The following is a 21,367-nucleotide window of genomic DNA, read 5'->3' on the forward strand; positions in this document are numbered from 1 at the left end:
GCTGTCATTCGATCTTCGGGATCAGTTTTCCACTTTCTAGGTAGCCAGCCGTTCACAAAGAGGCATCTTTAACTACTTTAGCGAGACCACACAGTAGTGTGTATGTGTGAGTGTGAGCAGCCACCCAGATTGGCTTTGTTGTCCGTCTAAATGGCTGTCTCCTTCCCTTTTACTCCCTGACCGACTCAGTGTAAAACATTAGTCTAATCCAGCAAAATGATTTCCAGGCTATTCTCAGAGATGGAGATCATTATTTCTGGCTTGGTGTGAGCCCGCTGGCCAATGTAGGGATAGGTAACGGCAGTGATAATGGAGCTGTTGAGAGGTATGTTTTACCTCACCCTCCCTCCTTTCCTATCTGTTCTTCTCACACTTGTCTTCTATTGTCCAGCAGGTAGACAGCATGATGGATGGACGGGGCTTGGCTGTGTCCCTGTGCAAAGCGGCGCTATCGTACACCCCCGGCGTCAGTTGATAGCGCCTGTAAGCGTTTGTCATGATCGATGCCGCTCAGCCCTGCTCCATCACTCAGCTTGACTGCAAATGAAAGGCTTGGACACACTCAGAAACACAAGTAGACATAATGGTCGGGGGGAAATTGGGGTAAATCGAGAGCTGGGAGAAAGGATCGATTTTCTCCCTTTTTTCTTCGCCATGTTAACTCTTTCATTTGCTTCACGGGTGGCAGCAAAGCACCCAGCCAAATGTATGTATGTGCTCATACAAACACACATAGACATCATGAATCACTTACAGTGAAAGAAGAGATGTGGGCAACAGTTAAACTAGCTCTGTCTTGATTCTGTGTGTGTGTGTGTGTGTGTGTGTGTGTGTGTGTGTGTGTGTGTGTGTGTGTGTGTGTGTGTGTGTGTGTGTGTGTGTGTGTGTGTGTGTGTGTGTGTGTGTGTGTGTGTGTGTGTGTGTGTGTGTGTGTGTGTGTGTCATCCCTCATGTGGGCTTGATAAATTCCACTGACATTGTGTTTTCTCTTGGTGGTTGTTGAGTGTTCCAGTCTGGGAGTGCTGTATGTTTCTCATTGGTTGCTGAGCTGTAGATGATTAGAGTGGAGTCCATCCATGAAATCTCATTTAGGTCCCACAGTTTGTGGATGTGTGTGTGTGTGTGTGTGTGTGCGTGTGTGTGTGTTATGGGAGCGAGAGAGACAGAGGGTGTTATGCTGGCTGTATTTTTTAACATCAGAATAAAACACAAACTCTCTCCAGATGCGCCCACATGGCCTCCTTTTTCCTCTTTCAGCACGTATATAAGTGTAGAGGGGTAAATATATAGACATGAGGGCTCTGCTCTGACAGTCTGTGGGGTCTGTTGGAAATGAGATAATGCTGCTTGATTACTTATTTCCTCAAATCCATAACAATCAATAGAGAAAGGGACACTACAGAGAAAAGGGAGACTATAATGGACTGACATGCAGCTCTACTTCGTCATTTTCCCTGGCTCTTTGTTGCCTATTAGCTCTTGACTTGTGTTGAAATTAGCTTTTCAAAGAAAAGAAAATCTACAAAGAGAAAGATGCTATTAAATTATGCTGCATTTGGGATAAGTGCTGTTTGTTTTTAGGATGTTTTGTAGAGCCTATATTTAGGTCTAGAAGGGAGACAGAGAGACTTCTTTTTCTCATGGGTATTTGTGTGAGAGTATTCTTAAAGCAGCCTGTTTATTCCTCTCTTTATAAAAGCAGCAGTTTCTTCCTCCCCGCTTATCAAGTCGTCCTCCTACTGCGCTCCATCCAGCTCTCATCTCTGCCACAAAGGGACTAGAGAAACACCTTACACACTCTGCGTCTGTGCATAATAATGTGTGGAACGTGAATGAAGGGTTTTATTTTGAAGACTGTGTTCTGACCTCCAGATGATAACGGTAATCATGACGATGACAGTGGTGGTGGTGGTGGTGTCTGGCTCCCTTGTCCATATTGCTGTATGGAGAACAAATCATTGAGGGTTGACAGGATAGAGAGAAAGTGAAGGGAGACACAGCTAGGAGGCATGTTTATCATTTATTTTACAGAGAAAGAAAGCATCATGTGAAGGTGTGCAGAGAGATGGATGACGGGGGGCGGGGGGGATGAGGGTGAGAGGAAAGGCGCAGATACTCTTGACCGCACACAGAAACACTCAGTCACTCTCTCCGGGCCACACAAATACACACACATACATGCCTGCGTTTTGGCAAGCACCCAAAGGCCCCGCAGCCTCGATCCATACTCCTTCTCACCTCATTCTCTTTATGTTATCCCCCACTCTTAACACCTTCCCTCCTTTTTCATCTGCCTGACACTGTGGGTTCGTTGTCTTCTACAGTTCTCCAAAAATATGTGTACACATAAATACAGCGTGTTAACATAGACAGTTTCTTTTCCGCTTTTTGAGTGGGCTTTTATGCGCTTAAACCTTTTTGAAATGGCCTTAATCAAGGGACTTGATTACTTCTACCTATGCTTTCTCATGGTTGGCTGCATCCACTGTAGCTTCTCCAGGGGAAATGGCTAATGGCTCCATTTCTACACTAGACTGTATCATTAACTCCATACTTCCTACCCTACCTCACATCACTGAGCTGTTTTGGGACCCATTTAAGTCTTGAGTCAAAGGAGATTAGTCCAAGTCTTTTAGTCTTTTAAACATTCTAAGTGCAATCGTGTTTCCGGTTTCTAAATGACAATTAAATGACATGACATTTGAACATTTTGCATTCAAACGTGGCTTAAAGTTCTTTGTTTGTTAGTTTTTTTTTAACATAAATGTAGGCAAGTCTGACTCGACTCCTCGAAGTCTCAAGTCTAAACTATACAGCTCAGCTTATAGATATGTATTATCTCAGCACATTTTGATTTCAAGCGAGCTGGTGCTACTGTACCATAAATCAATACTTATATGAACAGTTTATGAATCATTGCTCCAACATAGATCAAAACAAAATGTGGATGAGGACATACACAAACAATTTGTGCATGTTCGGTTTGTTCATTTGAATGTATTACTCCTTTATTTGCACTATATTGAGTCATTTGTTGACACATTTCCACGTTCAGCAACTGCTCTCTGAAAGCCCACAGTTTATTTGTGTGGTTGTTTATGTGTGTGTCTACTTGTGGGCTTTTACCGTGCAGGGAGGAAGAAAGTTAGCAGTTAGTGGCAGCACACTGTAATTCTTTTAACAGCCCTCACACACCTCATTAACTCTCTTAATGAGTAAGTAATCACACATTCCCCCTCTGTCTTTCTGTCTTTTTCTCCCTCTCTTAATGGAAGAATGGAATTAAGAGCATTTGGCAAGGATAAACATTTTCTTATCATGCAATCGAGTCAAGAAATCAAGAAAACAAACTCCCTTTTTCAGATACACACACACTAAAATAAATGCACTTATGCTGGCACAGATACAAGCACCATACAGGCACCTCTTTTCAAGATCAGCAATTATTTATCAGGCACAAATGAAAAGCATTTAAAACAACGTTTTAAACAGGGATTCAATGTTTTGATAGCTTGACTGTATAATGATCTCTAAATGTGTAAAAGTGTTATGTAATCAGAGGTGTACTGAAGAGACAGATGGCTGAAACAAGGGTGAAAACCTGTGAAGACAGTAACGGGGAAACTTGGGCCATGTCCGTCTCCACAATAGTGTCATTTGCATGTTGAAAGATCCTATTCAGCACTTTCAGATTATTTATTTTGCTCTTGAAATGCAAAAGCGCTAAACCAAAAAGTCTCCTCTCTTGAGCATTAGTATGCCACATTTACTAGCAGTTTATAGATCACGTAATCATTTTTGGAATCCATGCAGCAGTGTAAACATTTAAACATTTATTCACTTTAGTAAGTTTACCTTAGAAACAACAAGAAAACAAGTCTCTAAACCTGCAGGACCAATACCAGAGTTAGTTTACCAGAAAGGTACAAACAAAGACAGAGAGAAGAAGAAAGACAGTGTTAACAGAGAACGGTATGGGGGTCAGTGAAGGAGGGACTTAAACAGAAAATATATCCTTAAATAGCGTGTGTATTTCCCCTCAGTGAAACCTCTAAAAACATGACGTCAGAGCATCAGATCATCCTGTCTGATTCATGATACACCGTGTCAACCAACTGTGGAGGCAGAGGTTATGAAATCTTTAAGGCATGAAAGAGGCAATTGTTTGCGTTCGCATGTAGACATGTTTGCGTATGTGCATGTTTTCATTTATTCATTAGAAGTTGTATATTACTTACCCACAGATCACTGTGGAGCCTGAGGGCTTCAACCACAAAATGCTGTCTGTTCTTGAGGTATAGCTGAGCCATCGCAGCATCCCTCCTTTTGCTTTCAAAAGTCAAAAGTTGCAGTTGGTATTTGTGTCATGCAGAAGAGAGTTGAAGTTGTGCACAGTATTAATGCAGTGTATTGAGATAGAGATCAGAGGTTAATGATGTGAATCAGACAGGAACCAGATATTACCTTCAATGTGCAGCTAATCTCCAGACCAGGCGCCTTGAGCTATGTCTGATAACATTGCTAATTATCCCAGATAAAGACTCTGCAGGGATTCTTGTAAATATGCATATCAGTAGCTGAGTTTATTGTTCGAGTACTTTACACTGACTAAAAGATACCATTGTTTGCAAAAGTTAAACCTTAAAAATCCTGACCGCAGCACGTCTCGGGCCGTAGTTCATACAGCGAGGACACACCTGAAAACATGTGTGTTACCTCATCATTAGGGCTACAATGGGAATGAACTGTGAGCAACGTCACCTAAAGAGAGCCAGGCTACATTAATGAACTAACTGCCCGCTTCGGGGTATGTAGTGCATTAAGCTAAATCTATACCAGGTCTAGGCCCTTTGAACACCAACTTAGCCACACTCTCGCTCGCTCAGGCATCGGTTCACACACCTGTGATGAAAAAGGACTGGTGGGCATGCTGTGTGCAGGAAATAAGGAAACTAAAAAGTTCCAGGTTTGACATCATTACAGCACTCTGTGAGAGTCCTTGGGGCCTGGACTGGGGCAGGAGGCCGCAGCCATGCCTTGGGATAGTCTTCATAGCATTGTAGTGCATGTAGAGTCTGGGCAGCGGCGAGTCCGGCATGGCTCTGAGGGTTTTCATGAATCCTTTTACCCTGAACAGAGCTGTGCAAGTGGAGTTAAGCCTGGAGGTTAGGTCCTGTGGCCCTACTTCTGATACTTAACTTTGCCTGCCCTCTGATCCCGCACAATCTGATGAACCTGAGGTTAGTTAAGCCTGAAGCAACACACAGACTCACATTTTAGAAAGTGTGTATTGGCCAGACACTGCAATGCTTCATAATTTGAGGGAGAAACAGAGGACAAACTGTAATCTCCTGCCATGCCAGTTTGATTGTGTTTGGGCTGCTTCTCAAGTGATGCACTGTGATGGTATTTGTGTATTTGTGAGGGCTGTAACATTCGATTTACTGTCATGACTTCGTCATGGAGACCACGGTGGCCAATATCCCTCTTTGCGGGGACTGTTCTCACATAATCATGTCTGTTTTTGAAGGGTTCACTGTTCCCTGAGAATCTGCTTCCAAACTAATCAGAAATGTCAAATATCTCGGAGCCAACACAGTCAGGGCTGAGCTAAGAAAACACCATTGAGGGGCAACCACAGACTATGTAAAATACAGCATGGTCTCCCACAGAAATGTCCTGTTTGCCGTTTTAAGAATGTGTAAATGTAGAAATGTAGCGTTGCTAAATTTAATATTGCTCTGGCTCCCATAGGAGTTGAACGCGTCGATAAATCCTTAAAGGACACAGAAGACTGCAGACTCCAAACCATGACCACTGTGATTATTTTGTTATATGTGACGGAGGAGAGAAAGAACCAGGCAGAGGGACAAAGGCAATATAAGTAAATGAGAGAAAGGCAGACTTTCTGGCACGATGGATAACATCATTTAGGGTTGTCATGGTGCTTTTTTTTTGGGCACAAATCAGACATACAGTTATAAAGCGACCTCCCACGACCTCAGCATCTAATCCAATCAAACAACACCATAAGTGGGAGCAATATAGATCACTCCAGCCAATCGTGTTACAGCGTGCTAATAGGATTATGGGGGTTTTAGTGTGCGGATTCCACCCTAGAGCTTTCATTTTACTACTTACACACATAGCATTGTATTCATATTGTCAACGCCTTCCTGCCTCGTCTTGTTTTCCAGCTTCTCATGCCTGTTGCCATCTTTCTGTTTCTACCTCTCCTTACAGCCACTGTAGCCTCTGGCGCTCCAACAATGCTGTCCTAACACAGCAATCGGTTATCATTTCTTTTTTGAACCCGGGAGCGAACACGCACAGTCGAGACATACCTCACGGAGAAGTCTCTAACGGTGTGTCTGCAGTACGGCACTAAGGCATCCCCGTGTGCGTTAGTGTGTTTGTTGCAGGAAGGTGAGGAGAAGGTGAGAGGACTAATTAGTCATCAGATAGAGTGCGGGGCCAGGTAGACCAAAAGCATTCCTCATGCATGGAGCCGCCTTGATAAGAGGCACCAATATAGCCCGGGTGCCAGACTGACTCAGCTTTCAACTCTGCACTAGGCTGTTTTGCCAAGAGAACAACAAAGGAGCTGGAGGGAGCACAACTGTTCTGGCTCCCATGCTTGCAAGTTAGGAGACATGAAGGTGGTTTGACGTTCAGGGTATGATCCTGCGAAATATGGCAGACTGACAGAATAAATAGGTTATTGTTGTGTAATTGCCTAAATTGCCTGCTAACTGTGTTGCCGGAAAATACCTGTGACAGCAGATGTTTTGCAGATATGCAAAGGAAATAACACTGAACCTCAGATGATAAAATTAGAATGTGCGATTAGATATAATATTTATGTTCTCTTTGAAAACAGGCCAGCGTTGTGTGTGTGTGTGTGTGTGTGTGTGTGTGTTTCATTTGCACATCTGTACATGCACGTCGCATTTTTGTGAGTTGAAAATAACAGACAGATAAAGCTGGTGTCTTTGCTATTGAAATGTGATGCAGTTAAGATAATTGGACAGGTTGTTTATTCGTTTATCCAAAGTATAAAGGTACTCATTTTATGGCCATTCCCACGTATTGGGCATGTCATGTCAAATACACAGTCATCTTCTGATGCGGTGAGACCCAACAAGTTTCAGTCGACTACCAACTTACAGCTTGATCTCTATAGGACTTTCACTGTGGACATTCATGTTCCATGAAATACTGAACTGTGCACGTTCAAGCAAAATGCCTCATTTTGTTTTGGTCACAGTTCAACAGTTGCCTTGAATTTAATATATTCAAACAACAAAAAGGCAAAAACACAAATTCCATTTCTGATTGTGGTGTATTTGGCCTGCAGAGCGTTGTTTTAATTTCTGCTAAACAGTAAAAGGCACAACCACCCATTCATTAGATAGATTGCACAACACAATGGCTGTGGTGTGTTTTGCTCCCCTCATTTGTACCCCGTTTAAAAACCGTATATACAATATTCATTCCGAGGAAAATTCTGGGAAGGATGACCCGGTGGGGCCGATGTGTCGCGGAAGTCTTGGGAACGCATTTTAACATTACCCCATGGGGTTTTATAAGTGTGGATACTTGTTGTGTGCTTCGTGGGAATGCCTAATGTGGTGTGCATTATCATTAAATAAGTAGAAGTCATCAGTCTCATGCAGAACAGTTGTGTTTTGTAGTTTTATAGATTGTGGTGTTGTGCTTCAGCCTCTCTATGGCCGACCATAAGTACTCTGTTTACGTCTATCTGAGCTGTGGGAGCCCTTCGTGTGTGTGTGTGTGTGTGTGTGTGTTTCAAGACAGTAGCCTCTCAAGCAGCCCCCTACAGTTTCCCTGTGTGTGTGTGTGTGTGTGTGTGTGTGTGTGTGTGTGTGTGTGTGTGTGTGTGTGTGTGTGTGTGTGTGTGTGTGTGTGTGTGGAAGAGGGGCAGAGCCTTTCTGAATGAGGTTAGCTCACCATTTAAACGACGAACAAAAGAATCTGCTAATTAAAACTATGGCTACTTGTGTTTCACTCACTCTCTGACCCTCCCCTCTCTCACCCTCCTACTTTCTACACACATGCCCTTTTCAAATGTCTAATTTGTACCCACCGTTAAGCGCTGGACACACACACACACACACACACACAGCCTAATAGTAAAATATAACGTTCTTTGTGCCGCATCGTCCTAATGAATCCTTCCAACAGGATCAGCGAGGACCCCTCACTGGTTGCTGCATTGCTGCCTGGTTGTTCGGTCTGTGTGCAGGCAGCGAGTTGGGCATCTCGCACCAGAGCACGGTCAAGGCACAGAGAACACATTATAGCATAATACAGCCACTATTCAGCCAGAACACTGAATAATACAGCCACTATAAAATACCCACTCCATTGTGAGTAGAGCTCTAAGGTGTGTTAGCACACATTGGAGAGAAAATAAAAAATTGACCATAGCTTTCTGTTTTGCACCGATTAGTTTGGTAAAAGAGGGAGTGACACTGAATAGAGTGTGAATTCTGCAAGTATGCTTTAAACACTGGGAGTCACATTTACATAGGAAATTGTGTCCATATTCCTTCCAAAAAAGGATTGTATTCCCCTTTTTTAAGACCACACACCCTGACCAACCAAACAAACCAAACCAAGCCACCCTCAAGGGTAAGTTATGTGTAACTGATGCCTACTTACTGTCTCTGCAGAGATCTGAGTGAGAACTTCATCCAGTCCATCCCCAGAAAAGCATTCAGAGGAGCTACGGACATCAAAAACCTGTGAGTATTTCCCTGCAACTAATGATTATGTTCATTATTGATAAATGATTGGTTTATAGAATGTCAGCCAATAGCAACAAAAGGCCATCGCACGTTTCCAGAACCCATGGAGTCAAATATATTCAGTTTATAGAAATCTAAGAAAATCAGAAAATATTGATATTGAAGAAGCTGAAATAAGTGATCATTTTTGCTTAATCGATTAATTGGCTTTAGCTTTTGATGTAGTGCTACGTGATACTTTGCTGAAATCAGTAATAGTAAATCGTTGAAGAGTGAATCAAGATTATCCAGTGCCAACAAATCCCACTTAAAGCTGCCGTAAGAAGGCAGCAGAAGAGTGTGCTTCATTCCAGCATTTTAACTTTTTTTGGCTGAGTTAATCGCCCTCGCTCAGGGGTCAAACGTTATTTGCGAATTGATGTGAGTGTGTGTGAATGCTCAGTGGATTGACTCTGATTGAGTAGACTAACCACCTCACACACACAAGCAGCACCCCAAAGATGGCTTGTAGAAACAGTGATTTACATCTTCACCAGATTACATGCAGATTCAAACACGGACGCACAGATTTATGAGGTGTATCGATGCAGATAAACAATCATCGAAGTCCCCCTTTGCTGCTCTTCTTGGGGGTTACATGAGCTGAGATGACTAAACCAGTATCGATTTACCCTAGTGCATCAGTGTACTACTTACTGCATCAATGATTACAACTACCCCACAGGGAGACAGAAATATTGTGTGCGTGTGTGTCTAATGTAACAAAGCCTCTCTCTCTCTCCTATGTGCTCTGCAGTCAGCTGGATAAAAACCACATCAGCTGCATCGAGGATGGAGCCTTCAGAGCTCTGAGAGGCTTGGAAGTGCTGTAAGTATCTGAAGTGATGCCATTCATCCAGTCTCACCTTGAATCAATCCATTAAAGCACTACGTTAAATGAAGACATTGTTTTTCCCTGCTGATAATCACAGCTAATATATACACATAGCATAGACCTTTAATTAGTACGGCCTTGGTTATTATGCCAAAATACCCCCAGTGGGCCTCATGAGGGGGCCTGCATCAAGGAGACCAAGCTCCATTAACTCATTGTTCCACTCAGTTGACAGCAGCGTTCCCCTCAATCACATTAACACCCGCTCCCCGCCCCCCAACCCCACCCACTCCTCCACCTCCATCTACACCCTATCCAGCCCTGGGCAGGCCATCTGACAAGGGAGTTCCAACCGTCTTGATCAAAAATCCCATTCAAGTGAGCATTCCACCCCGGGCGCAGTGGTGACCATGTTATGCAGTTTTTAAACATTCAATTAATCATCCCTTGTCAAAAATCCTAATCACAGGCCTCTGTTAGAGCTCTCCACCTGAAACAATGTAGACTAACTGTGCAGTCTTTGGGACAAAGGCACTTTGACAGCCTTGTTATTTTTACGGTTAAAGACTGTGTTGTGCGTGGGTGTTTGTGGGGGGTTTTAGGGGGTGGGGAGACCAAAAAAACAACAACATTAAAGGCTGCTCTCATGGCGTGGATGGTTTGCAGATGTAGTGATAGGTTTGTCAGAAGGGTCTAAGAGGGGATGGGGGGGTTGTTTTGGTGGGGTCTGTATGTATAGGTTTTATGGGGGAGGAGGACAGGTTGTGTTCAAAGGGGGAGCAGCTTGAAATATGGTGAAGGGTTATTAGGCTGATTGAAATGACCCGGTTCTCCCACTGCAGCTGATGCCCAGGGTTCGACGGTGTGTGCGTACGTGTGCATTGTATGTTTCTGGAACTACAAGTTGGGGTTGTTGTGATCATGCTTGTCTGCGCATGCATGTGTGTATATTTGTATGCACGACTGTGTGTGCACGTGGGAGGTGCGAGGGCTTCCCATCTGCGTGGAATGAGGTGTTATATTCCCAGTGGGATGCCACAAAGAGAGACTGAAAAGAGAGAGGGAGGGGGGGGGGGGGGGGGGGGGGGTTTGGGATGGATTTAAAAAGATGTAATGGAAGCGGACCGCCGCAATAACACTTTTTGAAGTATAAATATAAAATTTCTCCCCTCCACTGAGGATGTGACTGTGTTCGCTCTTTTGTTTTCACAGAACGCTGAACAACAACAACATCAGCAGCATACCCGTCTCCAGCTTCAACCACATGCCCAAGCTACGAACCTTGTGAGTCACACCTATCGCACCACAATGCTCTCTACCTCCCTGGATGTAAAATAAAACTATATCTCACTTGCATGTAGCCACGGAGAACGTGCTGAAATCCCATGTGATCTCAATGGGAGTAGATAAGTTCTGTCATTCCAGGCTCTGTTGGGGGGCAGCCATAACCACAGAGCACCACAGAAGGGTCTGTAGCAATGCCAGAGGCCATTATCCCCTCCTTCTAAACACACAAACAACAACTGGCCCGAAAATGGCCCCAGAGGCCTATTGTGTATTGTGCATTGTATGTGATTACTAAATCTGAAATTATGTACAAATTAAAACAATTATGCCTGCTGAAAACTCCCAGAGCCATGACTCCGCTGCTCTTGTGGTGGCTTTTTGGGCTTCCTCACTCCCAGTGGGGTTATATTAAATAGCTTTTCTGTTTATGTGTGTGTGTGTGTGTGTGCACTATGTGTCTGTGCACACAAGTTTGCAAGTAAGCATACGTGCTCCATAGGTCCACCGCACCACAGCAAGAGTTATTCTGGACAGGCACAAGATTCCAGGAATGCCGTGTTGGGTTTAGAAAACACCCCTTTACTGTTCCTCTTTTCTCCAAATGTGCCATTTACAATCATCCATGTAGCGTATCATTTAGTGTGTTTCGCCACAGGGATGGAATGTGATGAGTTCTCAGAAAGAATAGACACATTTTATGCTATTTCTATCCTCGGCTGGTGGTATTTTAGAAAGGCAGAGAAAATCTTTTAATGCATGCAATTGTTTCTCTCTTTTTACAGCCGTCTCCACTCCAACAATCTGAACTGTGACTGTCACTTGGCCTGGTTGGCCCAGTGGCTCAGACAGAGGCCTACAATTGGTCTATTCACCCAGTGTACTGCCCCTACTGAGCTCAGAGGACTCAATGTGGCAGAGGTACAGAAACACGAATTCAGCTGCTCAGGTAAGACTTGTGTAGTTACTTACACTAAACGTCAGAATTAATACCACAAGAATATTGCGTATCATACTGTCTATTGTTTATTAAGTCATTTACATGTTCACTGGATAGGGTAAGTAGAAAGGGATGAAAGGGCAATCTTTTTTTGGTACTTTGATCAAATCATTCATTCCAAAAACTCCCTGTCCGACCGAGTATATATTCTCCCCCCTCCACTTCCACTGTGTTTTTGTGTCAGTGTATTCTCCTGGCAAACACCTGACAGCTCCTCTGCCCTCGAGCAACCTCGCAGCTCTCCTCTGGCCCTTTCATGTGTCTCCAGCTTTCAGGAGCTGGCAGGAAAATGCCATGACATATAAAACACACAGCTGGAGCAAAGGCTGCCCCCACTAACAGTAGTAGCCCTCTCCTCAGTCGTCATTATTCATGGCCTCTCACCTCCTCGCACAGGATTATTTGGCTTTTAACTTTCTCTCTTGCTGTGTGTGTGTATGTGTGTGAGAGAGTGCGATGGGGTTATCATATCAGTACAATAGAAAAACAGCATGAGAACCTCCACTCCCCACAAGGCCATCTCACTCTCAACACCAGCTGCGAGGACGGTTTGTCTCTACGTTTCTGTGTATTTGTGGGTTTGTGATTTTTTTCGCAGCCATACGGCGTGACAGCACAGATCATTAACTATTCATCGACCCAGGGAAAGAGATTCAAAGCGTGGGAGTGTAACGATTCCAGATAGGAAAGGGGAGCGATGGGTGTCAGGGAAAACTTTGTGGTCTGGTAGGAAGAAGATTCAGAAAGTTGAGGTTTTGCGTGATAGGGAGTTGCAGGTGATGTAGCGTGCTGATATTAGCCGCCGTCATGTGAGGTGTTTTTTTTATTGAGGAAAGCTGTGGTAGATTGATTGGTTCTCTGTGAGCCTCATTAGCAAATGGTCATTCATATATTATGGACAAGACAAACAGGATGAAAACAAAATCTGTTTCTGCTTCTCTGTGCATACATACACAGTCATTCATTCACGCAAACACACCCAGTTTCTTCTTCAATGGATGACTGACCAGAAGTTGAACTCCCAGTGAAGGACTCACTAGGGACTGGCTTGCTGGCACACACATACTGTATACTTGTGTATGTAGTTTGTGCTGTGACCAGGCCAGGCCACCTGCGGGGGATTTGGGGCGGGGTGGCGCTCTGTTGGAAGACAGGAAGAGGGAAAAGAAAGGCATGTTATTGTTGTGAGAGGCAGGAGAAGGAAAATGGGGTCCAGTGTGTTGGTAGTTGTTGCAAAATATGATGAAATTCTGCAGGGCTCTCGGCATCACGACTCACTGACTTTCACTCCCAGTGTTTGGCTTGAAAGCGCCACGATATTTCACATTTGTTGTTGGTAATGAGCAGAGTAACACATGTACTGCTTCACTTTGAGAAATAACATCATTTTGTTCCAGGCGGTCGTTTCTCATCAATCTAAAAATCACATTAATATTGAAGAAACTTAAATCACATTATTTTAGTTTCTAAGCACTGCATTTTTACAGTGTATCTATACTTAATGATTGAAGTATAGCCACTCTAAATCTGTGGGAAAGTTGGATTTTAAAAATAACATTTGCTGAGGAAACACTTTTACTTTTGTTTTGCAGTTGGGCTCTGGTGCATGACCAGCCGCTCATTTGTGTTTTCACTCCATTTTTCTCTTCACTTACTTCAACCAGAAGGCGTTTCTGAGCTTTTTTCACCACAAAATGATCCAGTTTAGGCTAAAAAGACAAATAGCAAAACATTTTTTACTGCAAGAAGACTCAAAAGTTGTGTGAAAATAGGTATATAGAAAACCAATAAAACATGATGTGCCAAATATCACTGCCAATCTATTTTCATCCTAATTACTCATAATTATCTCTCTCCAGTTTAGATTAGGACTTAAGTTTGTCTGAATGGCCTTCGCTGTGATGTTATTGAGCAAAACGGTTACATATGAACCCTCTTGATCATTTACATTAGAGGTAACTGAAATGTAGAAGCTGCTTGTGTCAATTTGAGGTTATATGACATGAAGTTAATGACTATTGCGCTGAATTACTGCTTGCAGGGAATAATAAATGGCATAAAAATATTGTGTTTGAACTGAGCAATGAGTAATGAATTGCTTGAGGGGTGGAAGAAAATACAACTCCTGTAGTGTGAAACCGGGAAGAAAATAGTGTATAAAGAGGGAAAAAGATGAGAGAACTGGTGAACCCAACTGTTGTGCTGAAAGGGAATTTGAGAAAAAAGGACAAATGAAAAGAATCCAGGGATAACATTATGAGATGATGAGAGAAATGAGGTGGAGTGAGGTCAAATGTAAAGACTTGAGACCAAATGGATTGCAGGTAATGGGTTGTGGTGACAGTCGTTGGCAGAGATATGGGAGTGAAGAGGCTGAAAATGTGGATGTTAAGCGCAGTGAGGGAGAGAAGAAAAGTGGAGGAAGGGGGAGTAATACAAAGGTGGAAGCACATAAAACCAGGGAAATGGGACGGGAACACAGTGGAAGAGACGGCGGATGGGAAAGAGATAATGGGGAAAACAGCACAAGAATGATCCGGGGACGAGCGTACATCAAACAGACTCACCTCAAGTATACCTGTCAGAGAGCTGTCATTGTTAAGGCCACTCCAGCTGTGCACTGCACTCTCCCTGATCCCAGGCCTGTCAAATATGCCATGTTGGATCAGAAGGGAGTTCTTCTCTGCCCTACACCTGATCCCAGATCTGTCAAAGCTCTGCCTCCAAGATCACAGGGCCTCCGATCACGCGGGTTGAGCGACTGTGCGAGTGTTGATTCACTGATTCACGCTCTTGATGCTATTTGTTGTGTTTACCTGATTCACAGATTTGTCAAAGCATCTCGTCCCTAAAGGTAATTCATTATGATTTGCCGGATAAATTAAGTGTGACCTTATACATTGGTTATAAGTTAATAGTCCAAGAGCTAGAGCCATTAATGTCTGGCAGTGATCTTTTTCTCTGTTTTAGGGAGTGGAGTTTTTAGCACTTTACTTACTCTGTCACTGACTTTCACCATCACTTCCTCTCCCTGAATATCTATCCCCACTTCACTCTCTCTTGCCAACATTTTCCACACGAGCTGAGCGATAGATAGGAAGGTTATCAAATATTCATGGTTTGAAACTCGAATTAGTAATGCTGTGTAAATGAGGCCATTTAAAAGTCTGTTTTATTCATTTTATCTGGGTTAGGCTTACATACACACTCTTGTACACACACACACACACACACACACACACACCACACATACCAAACACGCTGAACTGGCAGTGCAAGCACCCGCTCTTCACCATATCGTTGACAGTGCCGCAGCTATTTGAACAGGTATCTAGAGACAGCGTGATGGGTTGTGTGCTGTGTATGCAAATTGAAAAGTTGAATTGTTTTAGAACAAATGGAAGTGAAGAGGTGGGGGGGGGGGGGGTTGTCAGGCTGAATTTGCAGAATGGCATCAATTCCACCCGGAGAAAGCAGACTCGGGAGGAAAATTTGCGTAGAGATCAATGGATGTTATTGGGAGGCCTTCAATCGCCGCTCCAACTCTATTATTCATGTCTTTATTCTCCTCTCAATATACTGCGGCACTCCTTTGATAGATAACCTAGTTTCTTGCCCATTGATTCTCAAGGATGTACGTCTTTACAATAAAGTCAAGAGCAGGATGTTTCATATCTTTTTCTCAATGTCAAAACATCCCTGGGAATGTGTGTTGATTTGCAATTCAGTTTATAAAACACAAAGGGTTGATGACATGAGCAGCAACGGAAGAGCTTGAGCTCCACATGAGTGCAGGGGCTGCTCCATGTCAGCGCACAAACCCTCCTGCAAACAGCCCTGTAATCCTGCTGAGAGTCGTGCTGCTCTCATTAAAACCAAAGAAATCCACCTGTGCTCACACACCTGTAGGAGCTGCATATTCCTCTCTACCCATCATATTTTCCTCCATGTTCACCTCTCATGTACTTTTTTTTTCTCTCTCTCTCTCTTACTTGTCTCTTCAGGTCACCAGGAATCTTCCAGCCTTCAGCCGTGCAGCATCGGTTTGGGCTCTTGCCCCGCCATGTGCACCTGCAGCAACAACATTGTGGACTGTAGAGGGAAAGGTCTCACTGCCATCCCAGCCAACCTGCCCGACACCATGGCTGAGATGTAAGCACAATACCCGTTTTCTGCAGTAAACAGTGTCACCCCATAAAAAACATCAGTGAAATCCAACTTAAAAGACGTTTTCTAAGCCGATTTAGAAAAATTATTTAACACATTTAAATGCAAAAGTGATACTTTTTCCCACAATCAGCATTGATATGATGCTATCAACCATGAACAGCTCAGTGTACATCTGATTTTGGTGAGATTTGGTACAGTAGATGACCCTCAGAACTAGATAGCTGTTTGGATCTTTCATATCTTTAGGAGGCTTAGATTCTTCAGCACAGTGCAGCCTGTAGCAGACCTACAGGAAAGAGACGCAGGGACATCCACAGCCGCATTGTTCTATGAAGCAATGCACTGCCGGGCATTTGTTTGAGAATGCGCATGAAAAATGCGTATGTGTTTCAATATGCATCTGTATGCTCATGCAGGGGTTTAACAAGGCTGAGAGGATTTAAACATGCATGTTTTATGTACATATGCTGTTCTAGCTTGCTTTTCTCACCATGCATCACCTGACAGCAAGACATCCATCCATCCGCTGTACACTAAGAGAGACACATGGAGACTTAGAACAGACTTTAGACTGAGGCTGCTTGCTCTTGTCAGCTCAGATGGCTGTGAACCACATGCGAGCGCTTCGCTGACATCCCTTCCTCAGTTTATCAGTCTTCCAACATCTGTCTGGGCATTAACTGGTTACGGCCCACATGCTATCAGCCTACCGTAATTCCTGGGAATGCACGGCTAGACTTTTCAAGGTAGTGCTTTTACTCTCTTTATCAGAGATTTAATGCCCCCGGCAGAAGTCTGCATGTAACGCTGTGATTTATGCACGGCGAGAAAAGAGGAGGATGAAGGGAGAAAGCCAGCGGTTGTGTTGTATGTTCTTCCAAGGAGCATGTGTGTAGTTAGGAGGACACAGCAAGTTTCTAGGTCTCCTCCTCCCCATGGGGTCTGTTTATAAATACCCAGTTATATGGAAGTCACAGATCCCATGTTCCCCAACAACCCTGACCCATTTCTAGTGCAGTGGTGTGCTCAATTTCCTAATTTGGACGTGCGGTCCACACTTCTGTGTGTTCTTGTCTAATTGAATGACCCCCCCCAAGAAATATTTTGATATTTTAAATAATTTAAAAGTCTTCACACGCTGCTGCGTATTGACTTTTGGGATGCTAATTATTCAGCCTCACTCTTGCTTCTCAGTTTTTGCCATGTTTTATGGTTTGTAGACCCCTTCGGCATGCCCTCCAGTTGTAATGTTCCACAAGTGGAATATCTCGTAGAGTGATGTGATCTATGAGCCCAATAACCAGCGAGCAGCACTAATGGGAGACGAGGGAGGCTGAAAGATAGCTATACCATGCACAGGATTTATAGGTTCTCTCTGCTCAGCAGATGAGTAAAGACATTTTAAAAGTCTCCCTGCCCTTCACATCTAATTGGTGCTTAACCGCGTCCCGCTAATAAACTCTACTACGATCTAATTCATCGTTTACAAGACCCGGGTGAAACGCTGGCTTATATCATGCCTCCTCCTGCCCTGCCCATCAGAGTCTTACCTTACAAGTTATATTCCCACACTGCTCTTTCTCCTCCTCTCTTGATTTTTTTTCCGGCTTTCCCGGCTTTGAGGAGGCAGAGCAGGGATTGGGGGGGGGGGGGGAGGACTCCGCTCAGTAATTTGGTGCAGCAGGTTTGATCTGTGCTTGAAGTTCATTATAAAATCAGTTTCAATTACAGCAAGGCGGGCTGCTGGGTATCAAGGCCAGCCTAATGCCTTGTTAATGAGGCACTCTGAAAGTTACATACACACACACACACACATGCTGCTCTCATTATGTACAAATCGGAGAACTGCAACCTCCCTGCCCTGCTCTCCCCTAATGAATGCCAGTGTTGTGTTTATGGCTGTGGGGATGTGAGCTGCTTTCTCTACTCCTCTCTTGTGAGACCAGGCCCAGTTAGCCTAAACACTACCACAACAGATTACTATGCAGTGCACCATAGTCTCTGTCTGCAGTGACTGAACTCTGCCATAAAAATGCCCCCCCCCCCCCCCCCCCCCCCGTCTTTCATCTGCTGCTGCGATCCTGCCATCCATTTCTGACTAACGCACGCACTGGGTGAATGCCCAAAGGCGTAATGTGTTTCCCCTTAATGAAAAACATGCTCAGACCCTAATGAAAAGGATGAGGGACATTGATTGGGCTGACACAAACACCAGCTCACAGACAGACACACATACAAACGTTCTACCTGACAAATTGGATGGGAACCATTGATTGTCCGTCCGAAGGCGACTCTGAGAGATTGTTTATTTTTTCTGTGCCAATTGGACAAAGCAGCTCCTTTGTTGATTGAGGGGATTAAGTGGCTTGCACATATCGATCTGTGATTAGCGACAACGCAAAGGCTAAAATGTGGTCAGATAGCACTGTGTGCCCTTGTCTGGCTCAGAGGGTTTTGTTATATGATGGCACACACCGGAGCAACCGCAGCATGTAGACGCTGAAACACATGCAAACAGCACGCAGAGTGCCAGACTGGTTTGGACTAGTCAGACAGACTGGTTGATGAGAGAAGGCGCTAAAGCCACTTGGCCCAGCACTCTGCCGCATGGTGAGGGCAGAAGAACCACAGCGCTGTCACTCGGCTGTAAATCCATGGACAGATTGGGACAGGCAGACAAAAACAGACAGAGAGAGCATGTACACCGCAGTAATCAGTGGTCTAGAATCACTGCTATCCTAAGAATGTCAACTACGCTCCTTATATCGCTCCATAAATGTAGACTGCTCCTTTGAAGGGGAAAGATTCCTGATTGAAAAATTTGGAAACTCAAAACTGTTAAGTGGCTGTGGCGAGTGTCTAACAAAACATTTACCCCCCACGAATAGACATAAACATAGCAATGCAGGAGGCATGTAATAAATCTCGAATAGAATAATTAAATCATGTGGAAATGGTCCTGAGCCAAGAAATCACATTCTTAAGAGAGTGATGATATCTATCAACTATGCTCTGTTGCCAAAGAGTTTTGCAGATTTTAATTTAATGTTTCTCTTTTTCCTGTGGTGACAAATAGCATTTTAAAGATCTTTAGATTCTCCCGTATAGACCCTGGACAACCACACCTCACGCAGGCCCATGCCTCGAGTTCTGCAGCCAGTTCCTCTGCTGGGAGGCAGCATGGTAGGACAACCAGACAGGCCCACAGCTGGCTCCCTCTGGGTCCTGCTAAGCCTTGTTAAGGACGATTTTAAAAGCTGTGAAGTGACCTGCAGATAAACAGCCCTCTGCCAGATACACCAGGGAGCTGGGTCCTAAGTAGCAGTCGGCCTGAAACACACAGACACGCATGCCCACACTAATGGGGTTTAGTGATGTCTGGTTCCCTGTGACCATCTGAGACTGATTCGTTTGTGACTGTTCTGTTCTAAATGACCAAATGTATGTTTGTCTGTATGTTAATTTCATTCTTTCATTTTTGTATGGTGAGACTTTGTCAAACATTTTTCTTCAGCAGCTCTTAGGCTCACTGAAAAAAAGTAAAGTAAACTAAAAGAAGTCATGTTTCACCGCACTGCAAAGGTTTCAGTGGACACTTTGCAGACACCCAGAGGATAAAGACAGATTTCACAAGAACAAGTGAGATCATTATTGATTTCACGATCTCATATGTGAACATAAGTGCTGGAAACTGTAAATGTTATACTAAGAAGAAATATGACTTTTAGTTGAAGGCCTTAACACCCTCACACAAACAGAGACGGAGCCTTTTCCCCTCCAGTCCTTTTCCACAGCACTTTAGTATTCAGACTGTTTATTGGTTCTAAGGATGTTATGACTCCGACATGCCTGGACCTATTACAGCTGGAGAATAGATCTCCGCTAATATAATCAGGCCAATCACCAAGGGTCAGAGGTAAACGGAGGATTGCACAACTATGTTACCGTGGAGAAGCATTGTTTGGATAACTGATGATATCTCCTCTCCTCTTTTCTCTTCTCCTCTTTTCTCCTCCTTTCTCCAGACGTCTGGAGCAGAATGGGATTAAGTCTGTTCCTCCTGGAGCCTTCTCTCCCTACAAGAAACTGCGTAGGATGTAAGTACAGCAGTACACTCACCTCAGAGCTAAATAATACAGACGAGAACAAGAAGTTGAGGGCTGGAAAAAGAAGCGACAATTGGCAGTCTTTTTATTCCACTCCAAATAGAATGTATTTATTTTGTCTGCGCCTAAAGAACATACTTGTTCTCAGACTTGGGGTGGCATGGAAAGCAAGCACTCAGATGCTACATGAGCATAATAACAGCTCTCATGTTTCACTGGTATTCCCCTGGCTAGTGTTGTGTCCAGGCTGTGTGTGAGTGTGTTTTGTGCCTTCATGCGCAAACTGTAAACTGCGGCTGGGATGATGATGAGGAGACGGAGAGTGTCCTGGAATAAGGGCTGAGGCTTTGCCCTCTCTGGGAGTGAACAGTGACTGGCTGGTAGTTGAGTGGTTTTTCACTCGTTGAGCCAGCTGTCCGGTCACCCAGCCAGCACACGCCAGTCGGCCAAACCCATAACTCCAACACCAGCACCACCAGGCCTGACCGACATAGCAGCAGGGAGACGGAGGAAACGGAAGGTCAGGGAGTTTCTCTGCCATTCTTAAAGGATTCATCACTGTTTTATCATCGCACTGCAGGGACGGTTTGAAGTTCAAATGAGGTGAATACAGAGCAGCTGACAGACTCAAGCAACTGCTTTCTTAGTGTAGCCAAATCTCAAGCAAAATTTATATTTATTCGTTCAACTTTTTTTTCCCTTATATTATGTTGACAAATATTGTGAATCATGTAAAAACTCAATATGTGTTACAGTAAATTAGAAAAATTATTTGCTACAAATATTTTATATATATATATATTACTGTATATAGGCAAGAATGCGTGTTTGTTTGTTTTTGTTAAGGTTTCACATAAAGTAAGGTGAATAAAACTCTAATAAAAATCTGAATTTAAGTGCTTTTGTCACAAATAGTAAAATCATCACGTATTACTGAATCAACAAGTTATGGTTTTAATACATAATATTTACTAATATTTTGCTAATTTAACAAAAAGAAACTGTACTCTTGTTAAAATAAATGGCATTGGGCAGCTGCTCTCTCATTGTAGTTCCCCTGATCACACAGAAAATTCACGATTTGTTTTGTTCACGATGAAGTGTGATTTTCTGTCTGTAGATGTACATAAACTGCGAACCTTGTGGAGTCAATCAAGCATGT

The 21,367-nt window shown here is 43.7% G+C and overlaps 1 protein-coding gene across 2 annotated transcripts in view; it reads left to right on the forward strand.

Annotated features, from left to right (window-relative positions):
• Positions 1 to 21,367, forward strand: part of slit1a (slit homolog 1a (Drosophila)) — a 79,787-nt gene that overhangs the window by 37,409 nt on the left and 21,011 nt on the right. Inside the window, exons 5-10 of one of the 2 annotated variants that reach the window (XM_076076943.1) lie at positions 8,697 to 8,768; positions 9,568 to 9,639; positions 10,858 to 10,929; positions 11,715 to 11,887; positions 15,934 to 16,081; positions 20,125 to 20,196. In XM_076076943.1, coding sequence (XP_075933058.1) covers positions 8,697 to 8,768; positions 9,568 to 9,639; positions 10,858 to 10,929; positions 11,715 to 11,887; positions 15,934 to 16,081; positions 20,125 to 20,196 — 609 coding nt within the window. The remainder of the gene's footprint in view (positions 1 to 8,696; positions 8,769 to 9,567; positions 9,640 to 10,857; positions 10,930 to 11,714; positions 11,888 to 15,933; positions 16,082 to 20,124; positions 20,197 to 21,367) is intronic. The other variant, XM_076076944.1, reaches the window with a different exon arrangement.

Source organism: Anarhichas minor, unplaced genomic scaffold (assembly GCF_050575085.1).
Source record: "Anarhichas minor isolate MPS153535 unplaced genomic scaffold, ASM5057508v1 ptg000058l, whole genome shotgun sequence".
Classification (NCBI taxonomy): domain Eukaryota; kingdom Metazoa; phylum Chordata; class Actinopteri; order Perciformes; family Anarhichadidae; genus Anarhichas; species Anarhichas minor.